At 32.6% G+C, this 13185-nt stretch overlaps 3 protein-coding genes across 3 annotated transcripts; 2 read left to right on the top strand and 1 right to left on the bottom strand.

The window, feature by feature from the left end:
- Window positions 1-129: 129 nt before the first annotated feature.
- Window positions 130-6470, top strand: LOC145755744 (solute carrier family 23 member 1-like). Its single transcript, XM_082571992.1, has 13 exons — window positions 130-183; window positions 309-458; window positions 1261-1427; window positions 2447-2639; window positions 2929-3110; window positions 3379-3499; window positions 3670-3806; window positions 4112-4279; window positions 4353-4473; window positions 4638-4810; window positions 4923-5104; window positions 5794-5917; window positions 6254-6470. The coding sequence occupies exons 1-13, from the start codon at window positions 130-132 to the stop codon at window positions 6342-6344; spliced, it is 1863 nt and encodes a 620-aa protein (XP_082428118.1). The 3' UTR covers window positions 6345-6470.
- Window positions 6411-8849, bottom strand: LOC145756080 (uncharacterized). Its single transcript, XM_082572319.1, has 6 exons — window positions 8712-8849; window positions 8344-8532; window positions 7797-7964; window positions 7632-7648; window positions 7215-7422; window positions 6411-6898 (listed from the first exon to the last, which is right to left on the bottom strand). Exons 1-6 carry the CDS (start codon window positions 8755-8757, stop codon window positions 6804-6806), a joined length of 723 nt encoding a protein of 240 aa, XP_082428445.1. The 5' UTR covers window positions 8758-8849; the 3' UTR covers window positions 6411-6803.
- Window positions 8850-9896: 1047 nt separating this feature from the next.
- On the top strand, window positions 9897-13088 carry LOC145755743 (uncharacterized). Its single transcript, XM_082571991.1, has 7 exons — window positions 9897-10080; window positions 10213-10299; window positions 10453-11038; window positions 11172-11360; window positions 11935-12066; window positions 12400-12522; window positions 12872-13088. The coding sequence occupies exons 1-7, from the start codon at window positions 9960-9962 to the stop codon at window positions 13086-13088; spliced, it is 1455 nt and encodes a 484-aa protein (XP_082428117.1). The 5' UTR covers window positions 9897-9959.
- The last annotated feature ends 97 nt before the right edge of the window (window positions 13089-13185 follow it).

Below are 13185 nucleotides of genomic sequence, written 5' to 3'. Positions count from 1 at the left end.
TTAGAAATTTTTTTAAAAGATTGCAATTTTCAGTGCTCGGCTATTTTAAGTTTAAAATTTTATTTACCATTTTTTTTATCGCAGTCTCATCTTGTACCTAAGTAGAACTTCAGGTTTTGTACCTTAAAAATGTCACTGAAAAAAGAAAAAGAGTTTTCTAGAGATAATCCCGCTTTTGAAAATGTTAGTGAAAAACTAAATAAGAAAATATAAAAAAAGTTTGCTGTAATTTCTTTGTGCTCATTCAAGCGGCTTAAACAACTTATTTAATAAAAATTTCTGTAAGCAAAAATTTTGTAATTTTACAGGACGACATTACTGTTGACCCGTGTGACCAATCACAATCAAGCGCCATTGATGATATCACGTTAAGCGAAGATGACGACCATCGCGACGAATTGCTTTACGGTCTGCATGAAGTCCCGCCCTGGTACCTCACCATTACTTTTGGTTTGCAGGTAAAATCTTGTTGCATTTGAAATAAGTTCTTTATTGGCAACCATAAAATATCTTTTTAAAGCTTAGTCTTATTTGATATACACATTTACTTGTGTGAATTTAAGGAATATGCTTATACAAATCTTGTGATGAAACAAGCTTAGTCTTGTTTGATATACACATTTACTTGTGTGAATTTAAGGAATCTGCTTATACAAATGTGTAATGAAAACACTTTTTGCTTGAATAAAACATGTTACGTATACTTAAAAAAAAATTTGAACTTTCTAAAATAAAGATTAGGCCATTTTTAAATTTAACAAAACACATCACATTTGTTGTTTGTTATAAACATTAAGATCCTTCAACATAAACAAACATAAAAATTTGTTACTTAATATTCATTCATTCAAAACTGTATTTTTAAATCAACTCTAAAAAAACAAGATAAACCGGCAGCGTGGTGTAGTGGTAAGAACACTTGTTACACCACCATAAGGTCGTGGATTCAATCCCCACTGCTCTCATGCTGTAGTGCCCTTGAGTAACGCGTTATAAACGGTATGAACTCCTGCAGAGCCAGCACTTAATCAGCAGCATAAATACCAGGCAATTATAACCTATATAATCCCAAACTGCCACAGGCAACTGGAGACTGGGTCGAAGTAACTGATGTTACTCTATGTTTAGGTCGCACTTTCGACCTTCCTACATCGAGGATAAAGATATTTACAAAAAAAAGATCAAATAAAACCTATACTAGGGTTAGTATGACAATTTGCAATTACAACATTATAAAACCTAAACAAATTTTTATTCTAGCATTACCTATTGGCTATTGGCTCATTGATCGGTTTACCGTTGTTGTTAGCTGATCGCATGTGCATTGGAAACGACGATGCAGGGAACTTGGCCCGCGCTAATTTAATTAGTAGCATGTTTGTGATCTCTGGAGCTTGCACCATTTTACAGACAACGTTTGGAAACAGGTAACAACGAAATGATGCAATCAAAATTAAAACCAAATAGTCCAATGTAATTTAAAATAAAATTTAAAACTTTGCCTTTAAATCGACCTTTTTTCTTTTTCATTAGCTTGTGCCTAAATATAGCAAATGCCTAAAGAATTAAAATATTTTTATGTCAATGTTTTTTATAAATTAAATTTAAAATGAATTTCCATTAAAAAAACGTATTAAGTGAAGTAATTCTACATTAAAAAATTGTCAACCATTTTAGTTAATCTAGAAAAATTTAAATAAAGTCATGTTTATAAAACCTGATTTAAATATTACTTTACGCAGAAATTATACAAACTGATATTTATAATACAAGATATTAAAAACGGCGTGCGTTACAAATTTAAGACTTCAAGTTCCCATCGAGGTTAACAACATATTAAGTTTATACAAAAGCTATTCGAAATTTAAACACTTAATTTAATAAATCCATTACACCTACCTTTAGGCTGTTATTACACAGATATTTTGTTAAGATAGAAATTCACTAATTTTTGGAAACTTTATGTTGTTTTCAACTTTATGTTGTTTTTTCAACACAACCTGCAGCGTGGTGTAATGGTAAGAACACTTGCTACACCACACATGGGGTCAATCCCCACTGATCTCATGCTGTAGCGCACTTGAGTAAGGCGCTATAAACGGTATGAACTCCTGCTGAGGCAGCGCTTAATCAGCAGTATAATTACCGGGCAATTATAATCTATAATATCCCAAACTGCCACAGGCAACTCGAGACTGGGTCGGAGTAACTGATGTTACTATATGTTTAAGTCGCGCATTCGACTTTCCCACATCGAGGATAAAGATATATACAAAAAAAAAAAAATTCCTGGCAATTAAAGTATACTGATCTTAAAAATATAAAAAAAGTTATGACATGATGTGTACAAGGGTTCAAAAGTATTTTTTGCCTTTATTCCGGACAAAAATCTTTTTATTGATCGTCTTTTTAGTTTAACAGTCTTTAACTTGTGTTTATGTTTTAGATTGCCCATTATGCAAGGTAGTTCATTTTCGTTTCTTCCCCCGACTCTTGCTATCCTAGCTCTACCCCACAATCAATGTCCAAATTTGGATGATCCTATAGTGGATTACAACAACATGACAGGCTTGTTTTATAACGATACTGACGGACAAGTCGTTTCGGCCGAAGAGCTCTGGCAAAGAAGGATAAGAGAGGTATGTGAAGTAGCTTTAAGTTTACAAACTCTTGTGCAAATATTTTTAGTAAATATTTAAAAATATGTGTTATCAACTATGTTATCAGGTTAAAAATAAATTTTTCTGAATCATTTTTGATTAAAGATTTTCGGAACTCTAGACGATGCCAAGATAGTTTAATTGAATTTCGTTAGAAATAAAGTACACAAAAACTAAAAAAAATATTTAAATTGCAAAGATGCGAAAAATAGTTCTAAATTTTAGTTAGCCTTTTGCTTAACTATCACATTAATCAATTACCCTACAGATTCAAGGTGCCATTGCTGTTGCGTCGTGTCTCGAAGTTTTCATGGGATTTTCTGGAGCAATTGGATTTCTCATGAGATTTATTGGCCCGTTGACTATCATGCCTACTATTACCCTAATCGGACTTGACCTGTTTAGTACCGCAGCACGTAATGCACAGCGCCAGTGGGGAGTCGCAATTTTGTAAGTTACCTAAATTTTTAAAAACAATTAGACCGAAAAATGTATCACCAACATTTTAAAACAACATCATGCCTTTAGGTCAATGTTTTTCAGAAAATAAAGGACGTTTCTCAGAAATTCTTATGCTTTAATTGAATCATTTTTTGTAAATTCACCTTTAATGATATGGCAAAATTCTGTTAAGGCCTTAAAATTTGTAGCGAGCCTGTTTTTAATTATTAAAAAACTTTAAAGGTTATAATTAAATTCTTAAATTATTGTTATCAAGCACATCGGTCGTATTGATTCTTTCATCACAATATTTAAAAAACGTTAAAATTCCGGTTCCGAGCTTTAGCAGGACGAAGAAATGTCATATTGTTTGGGTCAACCTTTTTAAAATGTTTCCGGTAATTATTTAAAATGAAAAAATAAAATAAACTATTGTTGATTAAGTGTAACATCTTTATTCATTATTGATAAGGGAAAAAAAGCCCCAAATTTTCATTTATAACCCAAAAAATTGTCAAAGCCTACGAAATTCACAAATAAACCTAAACTTAAACTTATCATTGAACAGGTTATAATAACACTTGGGCTTGCCTGGCTGCTCTGCTATATTTTAACTGTAACGGACGCTATACCCAACGATCCAACAGATGCAAACTACGGAGTAAGAACAGATTTAAGGGCTGACGTCATTGAAAACAGTCCCTGGTAAGATGAATGCCAATTTAATGTTATGTAGATGTCAAATTGAATATAATTATTCAAATTAACTTTGGTTTAAATTTATTTTTACATGGAAAAATGATTCTAAAAATGACTTATATATGTATATATATATATATATATCTAAAGGATGCTCAAGCCTATTCTTTTTAAAATGTCTTCAAGTGTTTTTAATTTGAGTCCCTTTATTTAGGTTTCGTTGTCTTTACACCAATCTTTAGTAAATAATGCTTAGGCATTCTTTTAAATATGTTTACAATTTTTTAAATTTAAACCCTTATCTTATTAAGGTTTCGCTTCCCTTACCCTGGCCAATGGGGTCTACCTACTGTGACTGTTGCAGGTGTAATAGGAATGCTTGCTGCTGTTATTGCAAGCACCATTGAATCTATCGGAGATTACAGCGCATGCGCACGACTCTCCAAAGCTCCGCCCCCTCCCAGTCATGCATTAAACAGGTAACTTTAACATGATTAAACTTAGAAAACTACAGTTCTTAAATATCAGTTGTTAATTAGTATTTCATTTTAGAGGAATTATGACTGAAGGCATTGGTTGTATACTAGCTGGTGTAGTTGGAACGACGTCTGGCACTACGTCGTTTAGTCAAAACGTTGCTGCGATAGGAATTACTAGAGTAGCAAGTAGGAGGGTAAGTTTAATTTGGACGTTAATTTGAGAAGCAACTTTGAACAAATGTATATAAATCGTAAAAATATTGGTTTTCTATTAGAGGTTGTTAAGCATTTTTTTTTTTAGAAACTTATATGTATTTACTTGCCATTTAAAAACATTTTGCTGTTTTTTTTAACGTAGGTCTTACAAGTGGCTGGATTTATGTTTGTTATACTCGGTTTGATCAGTAAATTCGGGAGCATATTTGCTACTATACCCGACCCAGTTATTGGAGGCATTTTCTTTGTAATGTTCGGTACAATAGCAGCCGTTGGTCTTTCTAACCTCAAGTTTGTTGATCTGGACTCCACCAGGTAAACATTGGACGTTTGTTATGGTAAACGTGTTATTTGCTGTTAAACATTCCCCTTTATTTATTACTCCCACAATAAACTTCATTCAATAACTTGTCATTTCTTGATAAAGAAACATCTTTATCATCGGCTTTACGTTGTTCATGGGCCTATCCGTCGCGAATTGGATGAAAGCTAATTCTGGAATTATCCAAACAGGAGTGCCGGAGCTTGATCAAATATTTACAGTTTTACTAAGTTCGGCTATGTTAGTGGGAGGTGTATTGGGGGCATTTCTGGACAATACTCTACCAGGTAGTTATTACATAAACAAGTGATTGAAGTTTTATAGGTGCTAAAATTAAAAAAACGACTCTCGTGCACCATCTTGCAGTAAAAAAAAAATTATAAAATTAAAAAAAAAGAATTTTGCACATTTTGGGGCAAAAAATTCCTTTCAATCTAATTTAATTTAATTTAACGTCTTTAAATCAAGTTTTTGTCGAATTTCGGCACTTACAGTCTACTTTAAGCCATCTTATAACGTTTTAAACCTGTTTTTAACAATTTAAAAATCACGTATTTATTAAAAAAAAGCAACTCTCGTGCACCATCTTGCAGTAAACAAAAATAATTATAAAATTAAAAAAAAAGAATGGTGGTGTTACTTTACCAAGAAAAGTAGATGTGCTTTTAAAAAAGTAAATTGTATTTTTAACGACCAGTTTTATTGACAACTACATAAAATGTACACACAATTGGATGTTGAGTAATGTTCCATGCTCAAGATAACACATTGAGTAACAATTGAAATTTAGAATTTGTATTTTTCTGATAACGCATGGAGAAAAAATTGTTCGGTAACCGTTTCATATAATATTCTAATTTCCTTTTTTACATTTTAAAAAGTTAAAAACTAGTCGAAAGAAGGTGTAACACACACATTTTTAGGCAACAAGTTTTCTAAAATTTTATTTTTAAACGTGTTTATAAATTCACTTTAGGCACGGAAAGGGAACGGGGACTAAAAGCATGGAAATCCACAACTCAGAGAGGTTTGAAAAGTTCCGATATCAGAGTTACAGTAAAAGATGCGTACGATCTACCCTTCCCAACAAACTGTTGCAAGTACGTTTTAAATTCATCTTTATTGATAAATTTATATAATGTAGAAGTTACAATTTTAAAATTATGTATATAAACTTATAAAAAAAAATTTAAAACCTTTTTATAGACTATGCTGATTTTTTAATATTTTATAATCTCAGTCATGTTATAAGCTGCCCTTTTTCTTTTTTTACAAAAGTCATTACTAGTTTTGAGTTGCTACAGCATATTGGAAAATGATTTGATCTCATGTCCCTCAGTTTAAAAGTCATGATTTTGTTGATTAGCCTAAATGTTAAACAAATTGACAGCTAAATTTTTTAAACTTTTAAAACTCTATATTTTAACCGTTTTTAGACTCTCTAAGTACGTTCCCATCCTTCCCGAATACAAAAGTTCAGAAGAACTGAATAACGAGAAAAAAGAGAAGGCCAACCTACATGTTTAGGTCACGTGATATCTCTCGCCTGACGTAACACTTATTTTTTTATTTAACAAAATACTAACATCTAATTTACATGTTTTTATTTTTCGAAAATCAGAGGACTTAGTTATGTATAACCTCTGTACTTTAAATGCGCTTCAAATCAAACGCGTTTTAGGTAAAAGATTTCGTTAGTATTTAAATATAGAACAAACTTGAAATTGGATTTAGCAAATTGTTAAACGCAATTTTACTGCTTTTCATTTTAATTTTTTTGTTAAAGAAAACTAACAGCAGGTATTATATACAATAATTATTGTAATAAAATTACTAATAAAACGAAAATAGGTACACTCAAAAAACGTTGGTATATATACATGCTTTGGCCAGTTTAAATTTGGTTAACACCAAAACGAAAAGTCGTTGAAAAAATATCATTTTTTTAGTTTTTAAATTAGTCTTCGGTTTGTTTTATTTTTCTTATTAACCAAACAAGGCCCCGGTCTTGTGTTTAGGACATTTTAAAATAAATTTCGGATTATTCAGACAGATTTTGCATTTCCTCATCAAAGATTTCTCTGTAACAAAAATCATAAATTGTACTTTCTATAAAATAATAATAGTTTTATTTTATACCTATAGAAATTGTTACGGTAAGTATATGGATATTGTGAAATATTAGCAGTAAAGTAATGTTAATCTCATAGTCCAACAGGGCCTATGTAAGTTTTACAGAGTCATTATTAACTAATTTAAAAGATTAACACAAAAGTTGATACTCTATACAAACAAGCTGCAAAACACAATGCACAAATCTAAGTAACTCATTAAAGTATTTTTCTAATAAAACAGGGTAAAAATTTTAAAAAATACTGGGTTTTAGCCTAGACTTACTTGAGGCTAAATAATTGCAGTGCCTAACTCTACAAAACGACCGAAGACATTTTATCCTTCTGGTGAGCCTGTTGTTTTGTTGTGAGAAATATTGCAGCTCCACTAGATCAAGCAGTTCCTTAATATCAGCGGGCATCTCGTCCCTGTACACCTTTATCAATTTCTTTTCCTCTCGTGTAAAGTCTACCCGGCATTCGGTGTCCGTATCCTTTAGAAAAAATGTTAGTGTGAGGTATAGGGGACTGCTGATAATGCATTTAATTATTAAAATCATTTTAAAACATCTTATATACAACAAAAATTTTGGCTGGGGATGTTGTCATTTTGCTAAATATGGTAATTTAGGACGTTTTTGGTTTTGTATAGGATTTATATGTCATAACTAACTTGCAATTTATATAATACCCAATATCTTACCTCACATTCCACTACTCCTAAAAATAAAAACAGAATTTCAGTAAATTTGTAAAATAAATTTTTTGTGAAATGTTTTAAAAAAATTTTTTTAAATTCTTTAAAAAATTTTTTTCGCTCTTTTTGAATTTTGCAAAAAAATTTCAAGTTTTTAAAATAAAAAATTACTTTTGCAAAACGGAGCTGTAAAATCCCACGAGCCATTTACGCAAGCCATGAGGGTTGGACCGTAAAGTTCAAAGTTTTCCTCGCAGTAAAATGTGCATTGGACGTTTCCTTCTTCGTTCATCATACATGTTTTCCATCTGTTCTCTCTGGGCTTAATTTTTCTGCAATCTGTGAATAAAAAGTTGTCAAGGTAACAAATTTAAAAACGTTACGCTATGGGTTTGTACAGCAACTTTATTTTTACATTAACAGAGTAAACCAAGATTCAATGTGTTTGATTATTCAAACTAGTTGACATTGTACAATACTAAGTCAAAGTACTATACAATTTTCTTTATTGTACGTATAAAGTATCATATTTGATTTAAGATAAACAAATATTCTTGTTTTATATATCTTTATCTCTGATATGGGAAGGTCGACTGCATGACCCAAACATAGAGTAACATTAATTACCCCGAGCCAGTTTCAAGTCGCCTTAGGCAGTTCAACATATTATAGATTATAATTGCATGATAACTAAACTGTTGAATTCTTTATGCCTTACCGTGGCAATCTACTATCGGTTTTATCCATTCATCGTCATCTTCGTTGCAAGTAAATACAGCCTTTCGTCTTGCGTCTACCGTACGAAAATCGTCGTGGCACCTAACATGGCAAACTTTCGTACGTGAAAGACTCTTGTGGTGATGGCAATTTATATCCGAACGCTCTAGGACTGGCTCCGAACATTGTGCTGTGATGCGGGAAATTGTATACGTTTTATTAAAGCTAGTGTTCAAACAACCACATTGCAAAGTAACTTTACTGAATAGTATCTAGTTAAAATTTACGTTATTCAATATATACTACACTTAACCATGAACGAATTTCATTAACTTTAAAAAATATAAATCTAAAATTATAACAACAAACCTGCTATAAGGGATATTAACCCTGCCAAAATTAATCCTTTCAACATGATTGTTTTAAAATATAAAACTAACTTTAAAAAAATCTGAAACACAGATGTAAACGTTAAAATTCGACTGACGCTAGTTGACCTGCTTTCAGTTAACGTACTGCACATCTTGCTTCGTTTGCGCCACTTTTTGTTCAGCACTTTTCACGCTTAACCAGCCAAGTGTGTAGCCGATTGATTAAGTTTTACATGGGTTGGCCTTTTTTAAAGGGGTGGCTGTTTACAGTTATTTTTTCGGGACCAATTAAACGTAGAGTTTTTTGATGACGCAGAACGGCCTAACGAGTGATGCTTTACAAACAACTCCCAGAGGTAAAGGCCGTGCACTCTACCGAAGGACCGGGTGCAGCTATCGTTATGTTATTATAAGTCTGATATCATTTTTAAGACTATAATTTTTGTACGATGCATATTCCCTTGCCATTAATCATGACTTTGTCATCGTAATTTTTTGTGACTTACCGTAATTTTGCCTAAAATAAAGAAGGAATTTTAATAAGATTTAAAATTTTCTCCTTACTCCAAAATCGATAACTTTGTTACAACTGCTAAAGTGATTTTTGCCAGACAGTCTGATCGGGTATCGGATCTTTAAAGCTTATCACGTGGTTAGTGACGTCAGGAAATTTTGAATAGCGTCACAATTTTAAGAGTAAAAAGGAAAATGCTGTTGAGAATTTTTTTTGCATAATTGATTAAAAGCAAAATTTTTAAAACAAAAAATGGCAATAAATATTTATATGTTGTTGCAAAAATTTTTTAAATAATTTAATTTTAACGAAAACACAAGTTTTATTTTTTCATTAAACAAAATAAAATAATGTTAACTATCCGGTTTTTTACCATTTACTATAAACGTTACACTATTTAGGACAACTCTATATAATTAGCCCTTGGGGCATTGCCGTGTGAAAATTTAAGTTGTGTTGTTCTATGCTGTACAAGTTATAAAAATGTTTTACAAAGCAAGTGGTTGTATTACACTAACCCTGTTTAATAGCTTACAAACTAATTATTCTAGGTTATTAGAAGTAGTAATTTAAAGCCTTTTGGTTGAGGGTAGGGTATACTTTAATTGATTAATGCAATCAGTATATTACGGTTATGCTCTACTATTTTGTTACAGTAACAGGGTTTAGGGTTTAGTGTACTTAGGTTTCCATATAGGCTTAGGTTTTGACATGAGCTAGCATGTATTTGACATGCGCAGTTTTGTCCATACGATTCGGCGTTTTGGGTCGAAACACAGACTGCCTGTTTTCCTTCTAACTGTTTTTCTATACAACTACACTCTGCTGTCGATAGAGTCTTATTATTATTCAGGTAAGCACTCAATCGTTATTTTGTTCTCACATTTAAGATTTTTTAATAAACGCTTTGTAAGTTTTACCATTCTTGCTAGTAGTTGCAATGCAAGAGCTGCAAAACTGATAACATTTGAAATTGCTATTTCAGGAAAATGCTTTCGCGAAGCTGATAATGGCGCCACTAACAGGAAATTAGATAAGGAATCACAAAATGCCAAACAATTTTTATTGCAAGGTAAAAAAAAAAAGTTTTTATGATTTAACGCATTCACATAACTAAACAAGAGTACAAGCAGTTAAATATAGATCATTTTAAATTATTTTATTGTTGTAAAATCAATTAAAACAAAGATTTTAAATTTTTGTGTTATGTTTTTTTAAATTTTAGAATTTGCTTGGGGATCAGAGCTTCGCGAACTTGCAGACGACATCGTCATGCTCGAATATGATTCGTCGAAGCGCAACAAGACACCGCCCATGTATCCACCAATCAGCAAGGTCCTGAGTCCCATCAAAGACGAGCACATTTTGGAGATCGTAGACATCCTACAAGACACCTACTACGTCACGCAGGACGTGACGTCACTTGAAGAGTATGCAGTTGCTTACGAGAGCAATGCTATACTAGATTGCGACGCAATGAACCGACTGGAGCGAAGGCGGATTAGTCCAAAGATCGTTCACATTTCAACCAGCGGACACAGCACCATAGGTGAGTATTACCTCCACAATGGAATGACGATTGACGTCGTGATAAACTCCTACCAACGGGCTGATAGGAACCGAGGCAACGCTTACGGCTGGTTAAAAGCCGATCAAGAGTTCGAACTAGCTCAAGAGAACTTGCTAAAGTTATTGATGATGCATGGGTATCCGTTTGTACCGAGGTTGTACGGGGTTTGCCTTGGTTTGGCCAACGGAAGTGACGTCACTAAGTTAAAAGGCATAACCGATCTCGACGTACAGTCAATAAGGTAAAACTTTGTTTAAGCCGAAATTTTTGCAAACAAAAAGTACCACATAAACAACCTTATCTGATTTTTGTAATAGTTACGTGACAAAAGGCACTACCTTGCTAATTAATATCAAATTGTTTCCGCTGTTCAGTTTTATCACCGATCGATTTGGCGACCAGTCTCGAATGTGCAAGAAAACTCACCAAGGAAATTCGGAAGAAGAATGCTTGCAGTTGACTGGTTTGAGCAAGCTGATATCGTCATCCGAAAAACCTGTAATGAGTGCACTCAAAGTAATGACTAATATGGCAATGGCGTTCGACGCAATGCATAGCATTGGGTAAGCAATTTGTGGAATTCGCTAAACAGAAATTATCATTTTTTTATATAACCAATGTAACATAATAGCCTACACAACATTTGAAACACACTTTCATTTAAGACCTTTTTGCAAATGATTTACTATATTAAAACACATATGAATAAAAAATACCTTATATAGGTATTTTTTTGTATATATTTTTATCCTCGATGTGGGAAGGTCGAATGCGCGACCTGAACATAGAGTAACATTTGTTACCCCGACCCAGTCTCGAGTTGCCTATAGCAGTTTGGGATATTATAGATTATAATTGCCCAGTAAATATGCTGCTGATTAAGTGCTGGCTCAGCAGGAATTTGTACCGTTTATAACACCTTACTCAAGGGCGCTACAGCATGAAAGCAGTGGGGATTGAACCCAAAACCTCATGGTGGTGTAGCAAGTGTTCTTACCACTACACCACGCTGCCGGTATTGCAACTATCTACATCTTTTGTTTATTTTTAATAGTTTGAAAACATGTATAACTGCATGTAGAGAAGTAGTTTTGTTCGAAGGTTCTTTACAACTAAAAGCAAATATTGATCATTTAGAATACTGCCAACCGATGTCGATCCATTTGAAATCATAATCAACAAAAACTTTGACGTTATCTTTACCTCGGTCGAAAGTTTTGTGATTTTGCAAACCATGAAAGATTCGACACGGGACATCGAACACAATAGGTAAAAAATGTTATTTTTCATCAAAAATTTCGGCAATAAAATCAAAGTATTTAAGTTATTAAAATATTTCATATATATTCAGGTTAAATAAAAAGGCGTTTTAAGAATTTTCCAAACCACTAATGCACTTAAGATTATATAAGATTAGTAGGTTACTCGTGGTATTTACACTAATTTAGTGGTTAAAATACAGCATCATATTAGAGCTTAAAAAACATTTGAATTTTAAACTGCACAACCCCTACTATATATAGCAATGTGCATTTTAATTAACGTAGGGATAGGCCATCTATGTCAATCAATTAGACTTATCCCCAAAACTTGTCTGTTTAGGTTGTTTTCGAGTACGATGTGCAAGTCTTACGAGGAATGCTCGAACATTGCTGTAAAAGGAATAATGTTTAAAGTTGGCCAGGCGTGCAAAGAAACGAGAGGTTACTGTGCGGACGACAACAGGTATTTTAATTAGAAGATGAATTACTGTGCTCGATCCATATATGATATGCTCAAACTCAGTTTATTTGTTTGTTTGTATGCTTTTAATGGTAATGTATGGACTAATAAACAGTAAAATGCTTTTAAGGAAGGTGTAAATAATATTAAAATATAATTTTGATTTACGTAAAGATCAAATGTCACAACGTAAATTATTCTTACCTATACAACATTCTTTACTTAAACAGCTTAAATGACTTTGCTTTATAAAGCCTTGTTTTTCTATACTTTTCACTTGCTGTTAATACACAATTCTATTTATTTAGAAAATGTTAATGTTAAAATACAGAAATTCAAAATTTATTTCTAGATGCTGGGGTGTAGATAACAACGTTTACGTTTGCATAATGTCCAGATGGCTATTCGCCAAGATACACAACGGCATTCCGTCCAGTTGGGAACACGAGTCTACAATGACAAAACTGTTACATGTCGCCAGACAGGCCTCGCCCGAGCACCGCTGTGATTGGACAACGCTGTCACGTGGTCTGAACAATATTTTGGACCAGATGAATTTTTACGAATAAATTTTTTTTTTCAATTTTTTTGAGTTTTAAAGTATTTCTGATTTTATAATAAATATGATTTGTTATCTTTGCACAAACATGTAGTTTGTTTTATACA

The sequence above is a fragment of the Corella eumyota genome, chromosome 6 (assembly GCF_963082875.1).
Source record: "Corella eumyota chromosome 6, kaCorEumy4.1, whole genome shotgun sequence".
Taxonomy (NCBI): Eukaryota; Metazoa; Chordata; class Ascidiacea; order Phlebobranchia; family Corellidae; genus Corella; species Corella eumyota.
The sequence above is the reverse complement of the archived record's forward strand: the minus strand, read 5'-3'. Positions and strand labels throughout refer to the sequence as shown.